Source organism: Nicotiana tomentosiformis, chromosome 10 (assembly GCF_000390325.3).
Source record: "Nicotiana tomentosiformis chromosome 10, ASM39032v3, whole genome shotgun sequence".
NCBI lineage: Eukaryota > Viridiplantae > Streptophyta > Magnoliopsida > Solanales > Solanaceae > Nicotiana > Nicotiana tomentosiformis.
The window spans coordinates 72,463,177-72,483,152 of NC_090821.1; the positions used below are offsets into that span (position 1 = coordinate 72,463,177).

At 39.9% G+C, this 19,976-nt stretch overlaps 2 protein-coding genes across 2 annotated transcripts in view; one reads left to right on the top strand and one right to left on the bottom strand.

The window, feature by feature from the left end:
• LOC104107305 (putative late blight resistance protein homolog R1B-14) overlaps positions 1–19,976 on the top strand; it is a 168,035-nt gene that overhangs the window by 30,532 nt on the left and 117,527 nt on the right. The window lies entirely within an intron of this gene.
• LOC138900385 (uncharacterized) lies at positions 11,679–12,359 on the bottom strand. The gene has a single exon (XM_070187124.1). It carries the CDS (start codon positions 12,357–12,359, stop codon positions 11,679–11,681), a length of 681 nt encoding a protein of 226 aa, XP_070043225.1.

Consider the following 19,976-nt stretch of genomic DNA (forward strand, 5'->3'; position numbering starts at 1 on the left):
AAGTACTGGAGTAGTTATGAATCCTCTCGGAACCTAAAATGGTCCAACATGTACCGTCTGAGCTGTAACATCCGCTTTTAAATCCACCTGAGGTTCTACTACAGGTGTTGCTGCTCGAGATCTAGATTGAGCTTTGCCTCTGCCTCTACCTCAGCATCTGGCGCAACCTCGACCTCAACATCTGGCATGACCTCGGCCTTTGCCCCTAGTCGTAGCTGTCAACGGGGCTCTTGTTCCTGTCCAGCTGTAGACGCAGTGCATGTTCTATCCAAATGTGAGAGGACAAGAATAGCAAAGTTCAATCGTCAATGATAGAATAAAATCGCACTAGAGAGTAGAATAGAAGTGAAAATTTTCCTAAACTTCATAGCCTCTAGAAGATAAGTACAAACGTCTCCGTATCGATCTTTCAGACTCTACTAAGTTTGACAGTGAATCGTGAGACCTATGTAACCTAGTGCTCTGATACCAACTTGTCACGACCTGAAATTCCCACCTTCAGGACCGTGATGGCGCCTAACATTTCACTTGCTAGGCAAGCTAACGTTAGAATAATTTTAACCATTTTGTTTATCAATTTAATTTAATTAATAATAAGGAAACTAAAAACTGGAATAAAATATAAAATAAAGTGAGTAAACCATAATAATAGCGATGTCTAAATACCATCCTAGAACTGGTGTCACAAGTGCACGAGCTACTAGAATAATAAAAATAAGAGTCTGAATGAAAATAAAGTTGTCTGACAAAAACATACAGCTAAAATAAAGTAGATGGGGACTTTAGAGCTGCGAACATCGTGCAACTATACCTCAAGTCTCCGGTGGATAGCTGAATCCGAGCACATCTACTTTACGCCGCTGGGACCAACTCCGGTATCTGCACAAGAAGTGCAGAGTGTAGTATGAGTACAATCGATCCCATATGCCCAGTAAGTGCCGAGCCTAACCTCGACGAAGTATTGACGAGGCTAAGGCATGTCAATTACATTAATCTGTGCGCAATAATAATAATAACAACAATATAGGAGAACATGAATAGAAATTAAACCGGTAAATCATATCAACAATGAAGCCAACTAGGCAGTCATAACCAATTATTACTTAAATCACGTTCCGTTGCGGCGTGCAACCTGATCCCACAATATATTCATATTCCATTTCGTTGTTGCGTGTAACCCGATCCCACAATATATTCATTTTCATTTAATTTTATTGCGGCATGCAACCCGATCGTCAATATATCTTTTCAATCAATTCTGTTGCGGCGTGCAACCCACTCCTCCAATATATTCACTTTCAATCAATTCTGTTGCGGCGTGCAACCCACTCCACCAATATATTCACTTTCATTTCTATTGCGGCGTGCAACCCGCTCCTCAATAATATAATTTACCAATTCTTATAAAAGAAATTATTTCAATAAATGCAACAATTAATATGAAATTGTAAGACAATAAACATATAATAATTATGATTTATTTAGTAACAAGTGATGACAAGTAGCAATTAATTGCGGAAATTAAGGAGGAAATAAGTAATTTAATATTTAGTATGCTAAATGTCAAGTAACAATTAAGTCACATAAATCAAATAAGCCTGTAGGAAATATAGCATGGATTCAAGGCATAATATTGAGCAAGGAATATGAAAGAAATAATTAATATAATAATTAATTCATGATTCAAAATAATTTATGATTTCTAGATAAATGTGCAAACAATCAATTTGATGATGTATAGGCACTCGTCACCTCATCTATACGTCGTTACACATGATATTTACGTAACAATAATTCAAGGGTTCTATTCCCTCGAGTCATTGTTAACCACGACACTTATTTCGTTTCGCAACCAAATTCAAGATTCTAATAAACCTTTGCCTCACGAATTGATGTCCAAAAGTTTCAAATCTTGTCACAAACAATTCAATATTCTCAACACGAATTGTAGGAATTAATTCCATATGAAATTACTAATTTTCCGAATTAAAATCCAAAATTCATTTCAAAAACTACAGCGGGGCCCACATCTCGAATCACGAAAAAACTCACGAATTCTGAATACCCGTTCTGATACGAGTTCAACCATACAAAAATTATCGAATTCCGACATCAGATTGGCTTTCAAAACTTAAATTTTTGTTTTTGGAATATTTTATAAAAATATTATTTTTCTTCCATAAATTCACGGATTCATGATGTAATTGAGTATGGAATCATAAAATATAACTAATTTTGGATAAAGAATACTTACCCAACTCAAGCTCGTGAAAAATGCCTCTGAAATCGCCCAAAACCGAGGTCTAAAACTCTAAAAATGAACAAAAATGTCAGACTCCGGACATATATATTTTGTCCAGGCAAGTCGCATCTGTGAGATGCGACTTGTCTCAAAACTTTCAATCCAAAAATTGCGGTACCAACTTTCAGTCAATCGATCATAACTTTCTATACAAATGCCCAAATGATGAGTGGGTTATCTTTCTGGAAACTAGAATCATAGGGCTACAACTTTCATGTAATGATAATTTCCAGATTCCTTCTAGATTGCGATATATAAACTTCCAAAGTCAGCCCTGCGCATCAGAAATTTCTGGCGATTCACACTGACAGGCAAACAAAAACTGCATTACCAGCCTTCAGTCAATCGATCATAACTTTCTGTACAAATGTTCAAATAATGAATGGTTTATCATTCTGGAAACTAGAATCAAAGCGCTATAACTTTCATGTTTTGATAATTTCAATATTCCTTATATATTGCAAGATATAAGCTTCCAAAATCAGCTCTGTTCATCAGAAAGTTTGCTCACTCCTGTCAAAAAACAGCAGCTAAAAATGACCTAAAAATGGTCTGAAACCACTCCGAAACTCACCTGAGCTCCTCGGAATCCCGTCCGAACATACAAACAAGTCTCAAAACATATTATGGACCCACTCGAGGTCTCAAATCACAGATAACAATGGTGAAACTACAAATCGCGCGTCGATTCAGACTTATGAGTTTATGAAATTTTCAATTCTATAACTCGCGCCGAAACATGCCAAATCAATTCAGAATGAATTCAAATTTAGCATGCAAGTCATAAATTACATAATGGAGTGGTTCCAAATTCCAGAATCAAATTCCGACCCTGATATCAATAAAGTCAACTCCTGGTCAAACTTTCCAAAAATCTTTTATTTTCTACCTTTTGCCAAAATGCGCCAAATTCTTCTACGAACTTCCAAATCCAAATCCGAATATGCGCCTAAGTCCGAAATCACCATACAAATCTATTGGAATCATTATAATTCTATCCCGGGGTTATTTGCTCAAAAGTCAAATCTCCGGTCAAACTTCAGAAATTCAAGCTTTATAAAATCAAACCTTTTAGTTTTTTTCAAAAACTAACGGAAAACGTGCCTACGTATCTCGAAATAACTTCAATTTTGTACATAAATCATAAATATTGTTACGAAGCTGATCAAACTCTCACAATATAAATCGGGACCCGGTATCAACAAAAACCCAATTATGACCAAATTTAGGAATTCTTAAACCTTTAAATTTCTAGTTTCCGTTAAATGGCAATAATTTGAGCTAGGAACCTTCGAATTCGATTCCGGGAATACGCCCAAGTCCCAAATCACGATACGGACCTACCAGAACTGGCAAAATACTGATCCAGATCTGTTGGCTCAAAACGTTGACCGAAGTCAACTCAATTGAGTTTTGAAGCTCTATTTCACATTTTAATCAATTTTTCATATAAAAACTTTCTGGAAAAATTTACGGGCTGCGTACACAAGTCGAGGAATGATGAATAGTTCTTTTCGAGGTCTCAAAACACAGAAATGAATATTTAAAATTAAATATGACATATTATGTCATCACATTCTCCACCTATAAAACAAACTTTCGTCTTCGAATGGAGTTAGAAAAATACCTGAGCTAGTGAAAAGGTGAGGATATCTACTCCACATGTCCAGCTCGGACTCCTAGGTAGCTGCCTCAATTGGCTGACCTCTCCATTGCTCCCGAACTGAGGGATAACTTTTAGACCTCAACTGTCGGACCTGCCGGTCTCGGATAGCTACCAACTCCTCCTCATAAGTCAAATCTTTGTCCAATTGGACTGAGCTGAAATCTAACACATGGGACGGATCACCATGATATTTCTGGAGCATAGATACATGGAACACCGGATGAACTGCTGATAAACTAGGTGGTAATGCAAGTTTGTAAGCTACTTCACCCGCCCTTTCAAGAATTTCAAAGGGTCCTAAGGCTTAACTTGCCCTTATTTCCGAATCTCATTACACCTTTCATAGGTGAAACCCGGAGCAATACTCTTTCTCCAGTCATGAATGCAACATCACGAACCTTACAGGCATAACTCGTTTGCCTAGACTAAGCTGTGCGAAGTCGATCCTGGATAACATTGATCTTATCCAAGGCATCCTGTACCAAATCAGTACCCAACAACCGAGCCTCTCCCGGTTCAAACCAGCCAACTGGCGAACAACAATGCCTCTCGTATAATGCTTCATACGTAGCCGTCTAAATGCTTAGTCGGTAGCAGTTATTATAGGCAAAATCTGCAAGTGGAAAGAACTGATCCCAAGAACCTCCAAAATCTATAATACAAGCGCAAAGCATATCTTCTAATATTTGAATAATGCGCTCTGATTCTCCGTCTATCTGTGGATGCAATGCTGTACTCAACTCAACCCGCATTCCTAGCTCACGTTGTACAGCCCTCCAGAAGTGCGAGGTGAACTGGGTACCTCGATCTGAAATAATAGACACGGGCACACCGTGAAGGCGGACAATCTCGCGAATGTAAATTGCAGCTAACTGCTCTGAAGAATAGGTAATTGCCACTGGAATGAAATGTGCTGACTTAGTCAACCTGTCCACAATGAACCATACTATATCGAACTTCTTCTGAGTCCATGAAAGTCCAACAACAAAATCTATAGTGATACACTCCCACTTCAACTCAGGAATTTCTAACTTCTAAAGTAAACCACAAGGTCTCTGATGCTCGTACTTAAATTGCTGACAATTCAAACACCGAGCTACATATGCAACTATATACTTTTTCATTATTCTCCACCAATAATGTTACCACAAATCTTGATACATTTTGGCGGTACCCGGATGAATTGAATACCGGGAACTGTAGGCCTCTTCAAGAATTAATTCACGAAGCCCATCCACATTAGGAACACAAATACGACCCTGCATCTGCAGAACTCCATCATCTCCCATAGCAACCTTCTTGGCACCACCGTGCCGCACCGTGTCCTTAAGGACAAAAAAATGAGGATCATCATATTGTCGCTCTCTAATGCGCTCATATAAAGAAGAACGTGCGTTTGTGCAAACTAGAACCCGACTGGGCTCCGAAACATCTAACCTCACAAACTGATTGGACAAAGTCTGAACATCTGCAGCTAGCGGCCTCTCACAAACTGGAATATATGCAAGGCTTCCCATACTCACAACCTTTCTACTCAAAGCATTGGCCACCACATTGGCCTTTCCCGGGTGATACAAAATAGTGATATCATAGTCTTTCAAAAGCTCCAACCATTTTAGCTTCCTCAAATTGAGATCTTTTTGTTTAAATAGATATTTTAGACTACGATGATCTGTGAATACTTCACATGACACGCCGTAAAGGTAGTGCCTCCAAATCTTCAGCGCATGAATAATGGCTGCCAATTCTAAGTTATGAACAAGATAATTCTTCTCGTTAACTTTCAACGGCTGCGACGCATATGAAATCACCCTGCCATCTTGCATCAATACTACACCGAATCTAATATGAGATGCATCACAATACACCGTGTACGAAACTAAACTTGTGGGCAACACCAACACTAGCGTCGTAGTCACAACAGTCTTGAGCTTCTGAAAGCTCAACTCACACTCGTCTGAGCATTTGAATGGAGCACCTTCTGGGTTAGTCTGGTCAATGAGTTTGCTATAGATGAAAACCCTTCCACGAACCGGCGATAATAACCTACCAGGCCCAGAAAACTCCGAATATATGTAGTTGAAGTAGGTCTACGCCAGTTTTGAACTGCCTCAATCTTCTTAGGGTCCACTTTTATGCCTTTTGGGGATACAACATGTCCCAAAAAGGCAACTGAGTCTAACCAAAACTCGTATTTTGAAAATTTGGCATATAATTGATTATTCCTCAAAGTCTGAAGCATAATCCGAAGATGTTGCTCATGCTCCTCTCGACTGTTGGAGTAAATCAAGATGTCATCAATGAATACAGCCACAAAGGAATCCAGATAGGGCTTGAACACCCGGTTCATCAAATTCATAAATGTTGCCGGGGCATTTATTAGCCCAAATGACATCACTAGAAATTCATAATGCTCATACCAAGTCCGAAAAGTTGTGTTAGGGACATCAGCTGCCCTAATCTTCAACAGATGATAGCCAGACCTGAAGTCAATCTTCGAAAATACCTTGGCACCCTGAAGCTGATCGAATAAGTCATCAATTCTTGGCAACAAATACTTGTTCTTGATAGTAGCCTTGTTCAATTGCCGATAATCTATACACATCCGCATTGAACCATCTTTCTTCTTCAAAAACAACACTGGTGCACCCTAGGGCGAGACACTAGTTCTAATGAATCCCTGATCAAGCAAGTCTTGTAACTGCTCCTTCAAGTCTTTCAACTCCGGCGGGGCCATACGTTATGGAGGAATAAAAATGGGCTGAGTGTCTGGAGCCAAATCAATACAAAAGTTAATATCTCTGTCAGGTGGCATCCCCGACAAATCTATAGGAAATACTTCTGGAAATTCACGAACAACTGGTAATGAGTCCATAGAAGTAACATACACACCGAGATCAAGAATATAAGCCAAATAAGCTAGACACTCCTTCTCGACCATACACCGAGCTTTCACGTAAGAGATAACCTTGATAGTGGAATGGCCAAAGGTCCCTTTCCACTCTATTCGAGGTAACCCCGACATGGCTAAGGTCAACATCTTGGCATGACAATCTAATATAGCATGATAAGGTAACATCCAATCCATACCCAATATGACGTCAAAATCTACCATATCAAGAAGTAGAAGATCTATGCTAGTCTCAAGACTACCGATAGTAACCACACACAAACAATAGAAATGATTTATGATAATAGAATCTCCCACCGGTATGGACTCATACACAGAAGTACTTAGAGAATCACGAGGCACAACCAAATATGAAGCAATGTTGGAGGACACATAGGAATAAGTAGATCCTGGATCAAATAAAACTGATGTATCTCTATGGAAAATTGGAACAATACCTGTGATTACGACGTCATGTGACTCGGCCTCATGCCTAGCTAGGAAATCATAGAATCAAGGCTGGCCCCCACTAGTTTGAACTACATCTCCGGGACATGCCATAGTTCGCTGGCTTCCACCTCTAACAGTATGACTTCCACCTCTAACAGTCTGATCCCCACCTCTAACAGTCTCACCCCGACCCCTAGCTGGTCGGGCGGGTGGTGGAGAAACCAGTGCCGGTATGATGGCACTAGAATTCTGCTGAGCTCTGTTGCTCAACAACCTAGGGCAATGCCTCCTGCTGTGACCAATGTTCCAACACTCATATCACCCATCCTGCTGTCATGGTTGCTGAAGCTGAAGCTGACCCGAACAGGTCGGATAGCCGCCATAATGACTCTGGAGTGGTGGTGCACTAATATGAGCTGAATATGCACTGAATGCTGGCTGTTGTTGATACCTAATTATTTCCCTCATATTTTTTAAAATGTATATATATACTTTCAAAATATTATATTTGCATCATCATTTAGTTTATAAACCTATACAAGCATTTTTCATAATTTTTCATAATTTTTAAAAGCTTTAAATCAATCTCTTTCTGCATTTTATTGTGTAAATATCCAATAATTATCCTTCAAGTTATTTTGTATGATAATTTAATCATATAACTTATTATTTACACCAACACGTATGTTTTATAATATTTTACTTCATTTTTTGATAATTACATTTGCATTTTTAGGGTAATTGCACATTGTTTGCAATAATAGCCTATATTTATGTATAATCATATTATTTGTGCCAAAATAACTTTTTATATTTTTATAATGTTAAGTTATTATTTTTAATCATTTTAGTGCACAAATAATATTTTATTTATTTATTAATTACTTTTATAAATTATCTTTTGCTAAATATTGTGTATTTAAAAACTAGCCCCAATTCCTAAACAATTTCGGCCCAAAACCCCCAATACCTCAGCCCAATAACACCAGCCCAAACCAGATGACCCACTAATCCTAAACCCGATCATAACCCGCCTAAGCAAACCCGACCCAACCCTCTTAAAATCCTGGCCGTTGATCTTTAAGATCAACGACCCATATTTAATCCCTCCTTTTAATTATCCCCTCGCCCCAAATCCTAATCACTCCCCTCCAATTCGCCGCCCTCATACCCTCTCAATCTCCCCTCCCTCTTTGAAGAACCTTAAAACCGCCGCCCCCTAATTGTTCTCCTAATCCCACCAAATATGGGATTCGATGGCTATTTCTTACCATATTCGACCTCTTTTTAGTACTGGCTATTCTCTTATAGCGCTTGCCTAAACATGGCAAGCAGAGCTCTCCGAAATCAAACCAAAAATGGTTCAAATCCCTGATATTTAAGTGTTATTCTGTCTATATACATCCTATGCTACTGTGAATACGATTTTTGTTTATATTCTGTTGATACTTACTTTCCCTAAAAACTAGGGTTTACAGATCTCTTAAATTGATTTTCAGACCTATTTGTACATCTATTTTCCTTGTTTGTTAAATCACTCTGTTACTATTTGATTTTTACTACTATACAAACCCCTCCCCCCATTCCCTTCTAGGGGAAGACTGCAATCGCTAATTCTCACTGAAAAATTAGGGCTTTACTCTGTGGTCATTTATTCTCTTGTTCTGTTCTTGGCTCTTGGTCGGCTGAAAGCCAAGGCCACCGGGCTTCCTACTTTTTTGACCTTTCTTGGGTGTGAGCACTACCTTGGGTTCTTTGAAACCCTTGGGAACTTGACGCATCTGGGATTCTGGGTCATATTGCTATTCTTTTCTTGTTTATTGAGCAATAACTGGTTAGTTTCTCAACCTTCGCAATGTTTATTCCATTATGTTTTAATTAGCATATCTATATTTTTTATGAAATTGCATGACTTGATATCACCCCTTGACTCTCTTCATGTGTGATTCTGCCTATAGCCTGAACTTCTCTAAAATTATCTCACGCCTAAATTGTTAGTCCTAAAAAATGTCTTTGTATCTAACTTAGGCAATTTGGATAGTTTAAAACATGTTTATCTTAATGTGTTGACAATTTGAGTGTTTGCATTAGTTGTATGGCCTAATCTTGTTTCCTGCCTGATTCTGAATTTTCTATAGTGATTAATTTATGTTATTAGTATGCCTTAATTCGTTAAGACCTTCACTCTAGTTGTAATCTTCTCCTATGACCATGATTGTCACTAAGTATGCTCTTACCATGCCAATTCTATACCCCTAACAGCTAATTATCTAATATTAATCTTTCCTGACTTATTTTCCTATAATATGTAATTTTGTCTGCCTTGTTGGTATAAGTTGTATTGTTTAATCCATGTGTTTAGCATAGTTTGATCCTTTAGGTTTTGAACTTGTTGCATTAGTGATAATTGTTTGTCCTATTTGGCCTAAGGCTCCTTTGCCTATGTACTTTGTCATCTCAAATGTCTAAGGCTCCTTGCTCCTTATTAATATGTAACCCTGCCCCAATATATTAAGTGAAACTTGCAGCATTAACTTGTTTTCTTGAATTCATGCACCCTCTGTGTTGACATGTTCACTATGTGATCACTTTGTATTGTTTGCAAATGCACTTTTCCAAACCTTATTACTTTACTACTATTTTCATTGGTTGCTTCACTATTCTAAGCCTCTAATTCTTGGTCGGATGAAAGCCAAGGTCCCCCCTAAACTTCCTATTAACCTCCCTAGTGTGAGCACTGCTCGGGGTCCACTTTGAGGCCGTTGTGAACTCTGACACACTAGGGTCTAAGGTTCTTTGGCCATTTTCTTCTTGACTGCTCAATTTTGTCCCTCCTATGCCTGTTGAATAAGCCAATTGTCTTGTGTAAATGATTGTTTTCCTGGATCCTTTGATCAACTATGGCTGTTGGGTTGGTCCAAATTCTCCTGTGATTTCTGGGCTATGCTAAAATTTGCGTGGAGACAAAATTGAAAGATTAGCTGGGCTGGGTACACTTTGGGCCTGTCTTAGGCCCACTATAGTTATTTCTATCACTTTGTAATTTATTTCATCATTGGGCCTGTAATAATTCTATAATAACGATTGGGGTATTAGTGAAATTGGGAAAATGGGTCTATCCTAATGATTGCATGAAAGGGTAGAAATCCTGCCTATAGGATCTGAGTGTCTAATTTGTTCAACATGATCTATGTGTTTGTTAGATACCCTACATATAGGACATAAATCATATCACATGTTCCACTCTCACGTTATTATCTGCCTACTGTACTGCAACACAATGATTATTCGTCAAGTTTCTTCATGTTAGATATCATGCCTATAGGAATATAATCAAATTAGCTACTATCACTGTTATTCCTACTAAATTGCTCGCCTAGAAAGCATGTTTATAAGAATAAAAGGATAAAAACTTTTTCGATTGCCAATTCTTAGAAATCCTACCTATAGGATTCTGTGGCTCGCCTAGAAAGTATGCATATAAAATCAACGCTGGCAATTTTGAACTATCAAACTGTTTCACTACCTTATTTCACAAATAAATTAGAAATCATGCCTATAGGTTTGTAATGCTCACAATCCGCAAATTCGTTGTTCTAAGAAAGCAAAGCTGTCTGTATGTTTAAAATTCAGCATCACCTAGAAGCCATGACTATAGGATATAAGGATCCCATATCGTCTTAATTCTAAAATTGTCTACTGCCTTATTATGAACCTGTTAGCGTGCATTTGTTGCTTACATGTGAAGGCTAACATGAGCCATTTATTTCCCTTATGTGTAGTGCTACATGTTTTTGAACTGTCACATAGTTTTAACATTTTCTGAGCAGCTTAAGTCAAGTCTAGAACCACCCAAAATAGAGGTCCAAATGCCTCCTGGACCATAGGTATGAGACGGGTAGTGCACACATACGACACGATTTAGAATCAACTAGTGCACTTTAGGTAATAACTTAAAGATAGTAATCGGGTAGTAGGAGATGATAGTCTGTGCTCACTGAATAATACTAGTAGCACCCCATCTCGAGGGAGTTACGAAGTATTATTTATGTTACACGGGGTGATACTTTAGGCTAAAAAACTTAGGACCCCCCCATCCTGTCTTTAAATCAATTATTTGTGTTTATTCAAGGACTTTTGATAATAACTGACTAAACCTCTTGTTTTCTCTTTGTTTATCTGACTAATTCATATAATTCGAATTCGGACGTGACCCGCAGTTGTGGACCTCGAAGAGTGCCTAACACCTTCTCTTCGAGGTAATTTGAGCCTTTACCCGATCTTTGGTGGCGTAGACTAGTTAAACCAGAGTTATCTGCAAATAGGTTCCCTAACGCACCTTAAACCCATTAGGTGGTGACTCTCCTCATTTAATACTTCCTTAAAATAGTTGTCACATATCGAAACCCAATTTTGCGAGAGCAAAAGGGGCGCGGCAACTGTCCAGGGTAAGGAACATAAAGACCTTGACTCCCTGAAGCACCGTGAGAAGTCTGAAGTGCTGAATAAAATGTCCTGGGAGGATGAACCCTACCATAAGTACTCCTACCCCCAGATGAGGCACGTCTGAAATTACTGGAATGATGGGGCCTCTTATCTGACACTGGCCCTCTCTCCTGTGAGAGAACCATCTCGATCTGCCTAGAGACATTAGCAGCCGTCTGAAAAGGAATCTCACTCCCGATCTCCTTGGCCATCTGTAGCTTGATAGGTTGAACGGGTCCATCAATGAAATTCCTCTCTCTCTCTCTCTCTCTCTCTCTCTCTCTCTCTCTCTCTCTCTCTCTCTCTCTCTCTCTCTCTCTCTCTCTCTCGGTATGAAGTAGAAGAAGAGCATGACGTGCTAGATCCAAAAAATGGGTCTCATACTGACTGACCGACATACTGCCCTGCTGGAGACGCTCATATTGCTTGCAGTAATTCTCCCTCAGTGTGATAGGAAGGAACTTCTCCAGAAATAACTGTGAGAACTGCTCCCAAGTAAGTATAGGTGAACCAACTGGTCTAGTAAATCCATAACCTTTCCACCACCTCTTGGCGGAACCAGTCATTTGAAACACAGCAAAATCAACCACATTGTTTTCGACTATCCCGATGTTCTACAATACTTCATAGCAGCGGTCAAGAAAATCCCGTAGGTCCTCAAAAGGTGTACCACTGAAATGGATTAGAAATAGCTTGGTAAACTTGTCCAACCTCAATAAAGCCTTAAAAGACAAAGCAAGCCTATCACCGGCCTGTGTTGCAATAACTGGTTGAACTACTCCAACTGGATGGGCTACTGGAGCCTGATACTGGAGAGTTGTCTTCCCCGGAGCTGGAGTAGGGGGATTTTGTGCTCCTCCCCCAGCATATGAGATGGCTGGTGCCACTGGAAATGTACCATTTTGGGCCACACCCTTCATAAGACTTACCAAATGGACTAGAGCGTCCTGAAGTATTGGAGTAGCTATGAATCTTTTCGGAACCTAAAATGGTCCAACAAGTACCGTCTGAGCTGGAACCTCCGCTTTTAAATCCACCTGAAGTTATACTACATGTGTTGCTTCTCGATATCTAGATTGAGCTCTGCCTCTTCCTCTACCTCGGCATCTGGCGCGACCTCAACATCTGCCTCTAGTCATAGCTGTCACCGGGGCTCTGGCTCCTGTCCGGCTGTAGACACAGTGCGTGTTCTCTCCAAATGTGAGAGGACAAGAATAGAAGAATTCAATCACCAATGATAGAATAAAATCGCATGATAAAGTAGAATAGAAGTGAAATTTTTTCTAAACTCCATAGCCTCTAAAAGATAAGTACAGACGTCTTTGTACTGATCTTTCAGACTCTACTAAGCTTGACCGTGACTCGTGAGACCTATGTAACCTAGTGCTCTGATACCAACTTGTCACGACCCAAAATTCCCACCTTCGGGACCGTGATGGCACATAATATTTCACTTGCTAGGCAAGCCAACGTTAGAATAATTTTAACCATTTTGTTTATCAATTTAATTTAATTGATAATAAAGAAACTAATAAATGGAAGAAAATATTAAATAAAGTGAGTAAACCATAATAATAGTGATGTCAAAATACCATCCTAGAACTGTTGTCACAAGTGCACGAGCTACTAGAATAATACAAATAAGGGTCTGAATGAAAATAAAGCGGTTTGACAAAAATACACAGCTAAAATAAAGTAGATGGGGATTCAGAGCTGGGAACGACGTGCAACTATACCTCAAGTCTCCGGTGGATAGCTGAATCCGAGCACATCTACTTTACGCCGCTGGGACCAACTCCGGTATCTGCACAAGAAGTGCAGAGTGTAGTATGAGTACAATCGACCCCATATGCCCAGTAAGTGCCGAGCCTAACCTCGACGAAGTATTGACGAGGCTAAGGCATGTCACTTACATTAATCTGTGCGCAATAATAATAATAACAACAATATAGGAGAACATGAATAGAAATTAAACCGGTAAATCATATCAACAATCAAGCCAACTCGGCAGTCATAACCAATTATTACTTAAATCAAGTTCCGTTGCGGTGTGCAACCCGATCCCACAATATATTTATATTCAATTCCGTTGTTGTGTGCAACCCGATCCCACAATATATTCATTTTCATTTAATTCTGTTGCGGCATGCAACCCGATCGTCAATATATCTTTTCAATCAATTCTGTTGCGGTGTGCAACCCGCTCCTCCAATATATTCACTTTCAATCAATTCTGTTGCAGCGTGCAACCCGCTCCACCAATATATTCACTTTCATTTCTATTGCGGCGTGCAACCCGCTCCTCAATAATATAATTTACCAATTCTTATAAAAGAAATTATTCCAATAAATGCAACAATTAATATGAAATTGTAAGACAACAAACATATAATAATTATGATTTATTTAGAAACAAGTGATGACAAGTAGCATTTAATTGTATAGACAATTTAATATTTAGTATGCTAAATGTCAAGTAACAATCAAGTCACATAAATCAAATAAGCATGTAGCAAATATAGCATGGATTCAAGGCATAATATTGAGCAAGAAATATGAGAAAAATAATTAATATAATAATTAATTCATGATTCAAAATAATTTATGATTTCTGAAAGCTTCAAATCTAATCACAAATAATTCAATATTCTCAACATGAATCGTAGGAATTAATTCAATATGAAATTACTAATTTTCAGGATTAAAATTCGAAATTCATTTCAAAACCTGACAGTGGGAACCCTGTCTTGAATCCCGGAAAAACTCACGAAATCCGAATACCCATTCCGATACGAGTTCAACCTTGCAAATATTATCGAATTCCGACATCTGATTGGCTTAAAATCTTTAATTTTTATTTTTGGAATATTTTATAAAAATCTAATTTTCTTCTATAAATTCACGAATTCATGATGAGAATGAGTATGAAATCATGAAATATAACTAATTTCGGACAAAGAATACTTACCCAACTCAAACTCGTGAAAAATGCCTCTGAAATTGCCCAAAACCGAGGTCTAAAACTCTAAAAATGAACAAAAATATCGGACTCTGGACATATATATTCTTTCCAGGCAAGTTGCATCTGTGAGATGCGACTTGTCTCATAATTTTCAAGCAAAAAATTATGGTACCAACCTTCAATCAATCGATTATAACTTTCTGTACAAATATCTAAATGATGAATGGATTATCTTTCTGGAAACTAGAATCATAGGGATACAACTTTCATGTTATGATAATTTTCAGATTCCTTATAGATTGAGATATATAAACTTCCAGAGTCAGCCCGGTGCATCAGAAATTTCTGGTGATGCACACTGCCATGCAAACAAAAACTGCATTACCAGCCTTCAGTCAATCGATCATAACTTTCTGTACAAATGCAATGACCCGGCCAGTCATTTTAAAAGTTGTAGCCACATTCCCCCATTTACTGCTCATTATGTACTTTATAATTATTATGTGACTTGCCGGGGTAGTCGATACGGGTTTGGAGAGATTTCGAAATGAATTGAGACATTTAGTCTCAAGGTTGAAAGCTTAAGTTGAAGAGGTTGACCGGATGTTGACTTATGTGTAAATAATCTCGGAATAGAATTTTAATAATTCCATTAGCTCCACATGGCGATTTTGGACTTGGGAGCGTGTCCGAAAACGTATTTGGAAGTCCGTAGCTAAATTATGCTTGAAATGGCTAAAAATACAAATTTAAGTTTGGAAGTTTGATCGGGGAGTTGAATTTTTGATATCGGGGTCGAAATCCGATTTTGGAAATTTGAATAGGTCTGTTATGTTATTTATGACTTGTGTGCAAAATTTGAGGTCAATCGGACTTGATTTGATAGGTTTCGACATCGAATGTAGAAGTTGGAATTTCTAAGTTTCATTAAGCTTGTATTGAAGTATGATTCGTGGTTTTAGAGTTGTTTGAAGTGATTTGAGGTTTCAAATAGGTTTGTATGATGTTTTAGGACTTGTTAGTGTATTTGGTTGAGGTCCCAGGGGCCTCGGGTGAGTTTCAGAAGGTTAATCGATCAATTTTGGACTTGGAAAAGAGCTGAAGAATTGCTAGTGTCCAGCTCTGGTTTCCTTCTTCGCGTTTACGAGAGAGGTCTCGCATTCGCGAAGGGGAACTTGGGCAGGCGAGAGTTTGTTCTTCGCATTCGCGAAGCAAGGGACACGTTCGCGAAGGGTGAGGGCCAGTGTGCATCGCGAATGCGAGCGAGGCCACGCGTTCACGAAGAAAAGTGAGACCTCGATCAAATATACCAACCAATACTAAAACACCATATGAACTTAGTCGAGCCCTCAAACCACATCAAACAACGCTAAAATCACACATCATCCTCCGATTCAAACTTAAAGAACTTGAAACTTCCAAATTCGACAACTGATGCCGAAACCAACCAAACCACGTCCGATTGACCCCACATTTTGCACACAAGTCATATTCAACATTACAGACCTACGCCAACTTCCGGAATCGGAATCCGACCCCGGTATCAAAATTTTCACTAGCGGTCCAAATCTCCAAAAATTCAACTTTCTTCATTTCATGCCTAAATGAGCTACAGACCTCCAAAATACAATCTGAACATGCCCCTAAGCCCAAAATCACCTAACGAAGATAACGGAACCGACTGAACTCCATTCCGGAGTCGTCTTCACATAGTTCTGACTACGGCACAAATCCTAAGGCTTAAACTTCCATTTAGGGACTAAGTGTCCCAAAACACTCCAAAAACTAAAATGAAACCTTCGACAAGTCACATAAGCAGAAAACGATACGGGGAAACAGTAAATAGGGGATCAGGGATATTACTTTTAAAACAACCGATCGGGTCGTTACATCCCCCCCTCTTAAAATAATCATTCATCCTCGAACGAGTATAGAGACATACCTGAAGTGGTGGAAAGATGAGGATAACGGCTGCACATATCCTGATCGGTTTCCCAAGTCGTCTCCTCGACCGACTGTCCCCTCCACTAAACCTTCATAGAAGCAATGTTCTTTGAACTTAGCTTTCTAACCTGCCTGTCCAAAATAGCCACTAGCTCCTCAACATAAGATAGATCCTTGTCCAATTGGACTGAGCTGAAATCCAATACATGAGCCGGATCATCGTGATACTTCCGTAGCATAGAAACGTGGAATACCAGATGAATTCCTGCTAGACTGGGAGGTAAGGCAACCTCATAAGCAACATCCCTAATTCGCCGCAACACCACAAATAGACCAATAAACCTTGGGCTCAACTTGCCTTTCTTTCCGAACCTCAAAACACCCTTCATAGGCGAAACCCGAAGCAAGACCCGCTCTCCAACCATGAATGCAACATCGCAAACCTTCCAGTCCGAGTAACTCTTTTGTCTGGACTGGGCTGTGCAAAATCGATCCTGAATCACCTTAACCTTCTCCAAGGCATCCTGAACCAAGTCTGTACCCAATAATCTAGCCTTTCCCGGCTCAAACCACCCCACTGAGGACCGACAACGCCTACCATACAGAGCCTCATATGGTGCTATCTGAATGCTGGACTGATAACTGTTGTTGTAGGCAAACTCCACAAGTGGCAAGAACTAGTCCCAAGCACCCCCAAAATATATCACACAAGCACTTAGCATATCCTCCAGTATCTGAATAGTGCGCTTGGACTGTCCATCCATCTGAGGGTGAAATATTGTGCTCAACTCAACTCGAGTACCCAACTCATGTTGTACAAATCTCCAGAACCGTGATGTAAAATGCGTACCCCAGTCAGAGATGATAGATACCGGTACGCCATGAAGCCTGACGATCTCGTGAATATAAATTCGAGCCAATTGTTCGGAAGGGTAGGTAGTCATCATAGGAATGAAATGATCTGACTTGGTTAGCCTGTCCACAATCACCCAAACTGCATCAAACCTCCGCTGAGTCCATGAGAGTCCAACAATGAAATTCATAGTGATCCGCTCCCATTTCCACTCCAGAATCTCCAACTTCTGAAGCAACCCACCTGGCCGATGATGCTCATACTTCACCTGCTAGCAATTTAGACATCGGGCCACATACTCTACATCGGGCCACATACTCTGCTATCAAGTCCTGACATATCTTTGTGGAACCCGGATGAATAGAGTACCGCGAACTGTGAGCCTCCTGGAGAATCAACTCACGTAAACCATCTACATTGGGCGCACATAGCCTACCCTGCATCCTCAATGCACCATCATTTCCAATAGTGACCTCCTTAGCATCATCGTGCTGGACTGTGTCCTTAAGGACAAGCAGATGGGGGTCATCACACTGACGCTCCCTAATACGATCAAATAGTGAAGACCGAGAGACCACACAAGCCAATACTCGACTCGGCTCAGAAATATCGAATCTCAGAAACTGGCTGGCTAAGGCCTAAACATCTAATGCCATGGGCCTCTCTGCTGCTGGTAGATATGCTAAGCTCCCCAAACTCTCTTCCCGGCGACTCAAAGCACCGGCCACCACATTGGCCTTCCCAGGGTGGTACAAAATGGTGATATCATAATCCTTAAGCAGCTCCAACCACCTCCTCTGGTGCAAATTAATATCCTTCTGCTTGAACAGATGCTACAAACTCCGGTGATCGGTGTAAATCTCACAAGGAACACCGTACAAATAATGCCACCAAATCTTCAAGGCATGAACAATAGATGCTAACTCAAGGTCGTGGACATGATAGTTCTTTTCATGCATCTTCAATTGTCTAGACGCGTAAGCAATAACCCTACCGTCCTGCATCAACACCGAGCCGAGACCAATCCGCGATGCATCACAATATATAGTATAAGACCCCGAACCTGTAGGCAATACCAATATTGGGGTTGTAGTCAAAGTTGTCTTGAGCTTCTGAAAGCTCTCCTCACATTCCTCTGTCAACCTAAATGGAGCACCCTTCTGGGTCAGCCTGGTCATAGGTGCTGCAATAGATGAGAAACCCTCTACAAATCGATGGTAATACCCCGCCAAACCAAGAAAACTCCAGATCTCCGTAGCTGAGGACAGTCTGGGCCAACACTACACTGCTTCAATCTTCTTCGGATCCACCTGGATCCCATCACTCGATACTATATGACCCAAGAATGCCACTAAATCTAGCCAAAACTCACACTTTGAAAATTTTGCGTAAAACTTCTTTTCTTTCAAGGTTTGAAGCGCAGTCCTTAGGTGCTGCTCATGATCCTCCCGAGTCCAGGAGTACACCAGAATGTCGTCGATAAACACAATGACGATTGAGTCAAGATAAGGTTGGAACACACTATGCATCAAGTGCATAAAAGCTGCTGGGGCATTGATCAGCCCAAAAGACATAACAAGAAACTAATAGTGACCATATTTGGTCCTAAAAGCAGTCTACGGGATATCTGGCTCCCGAATCTTCAACTGATGATATCCTGAACATAAATCAATCTTGGAAAACACTCTGGCACCTTGTAATTGATTAAATAATTCATCAATATGAGGCAATGGATACCTGTTCTTCACTGTGGCTTTGTTCAACTGGCTGTAATCAATACACATCCGCATAGAACCATCTTTCTCCTTCACAAATAAGACAGGAGCACCCCAATGTGACACACTGGGCCGAATGAAGACCATATCAAGCAATTCCTATAACTGCTCCTTCAACTCCTTCAATTCAAGAGGAGCCATACGATATGGAGGAATAGAGATGAGCTGAGTGCCCGAAAACAAATCAATGCCAAAATCAATATCTCTATCGGGCGGCATGCTCGGAAGATCAACTGGGAACACATCTGGAAAGTCCCTCACTACTGGAACTGACTCAACCGTAGGGGTATCAATACTGACATCTCTCATATAAGTTAGATACGCGTCACACCCCTTCTCAACCATTCGTTCAGCTTTAAGAAATGAAATAACTATGTTGGGAGTATACTCTAAGGTACCTCTCCACTCTAATTGTGGTAAACCTGGCATAGCCAGTGTCACGGTTTTAGTGTGATAATCATGAATAGCATAATGGGGTGACAACCAGTCTATGTCCAAAATAATATCAAAGTCCACCATGCTGAGCAATAATAAATCGGCTCTGGTCTCAAAACCACTAAGAGCAATCAAACACGACCGATACACGCGGTCCACAACAAGAGAATCTCCCATAGGAGTAGACATATAAACAAGGGAACTCAAAGAATCC

What these genes read in the sequence shown, in the direction of transcription:
- LOC138900385 (XM_070187124.1), bottom strand. Translation starts at nt 12,359, where the DNA reads ATGACTGGTTCCGCCAAGAGGTGGTGGAAAGGTTATGGATTTACTAGA.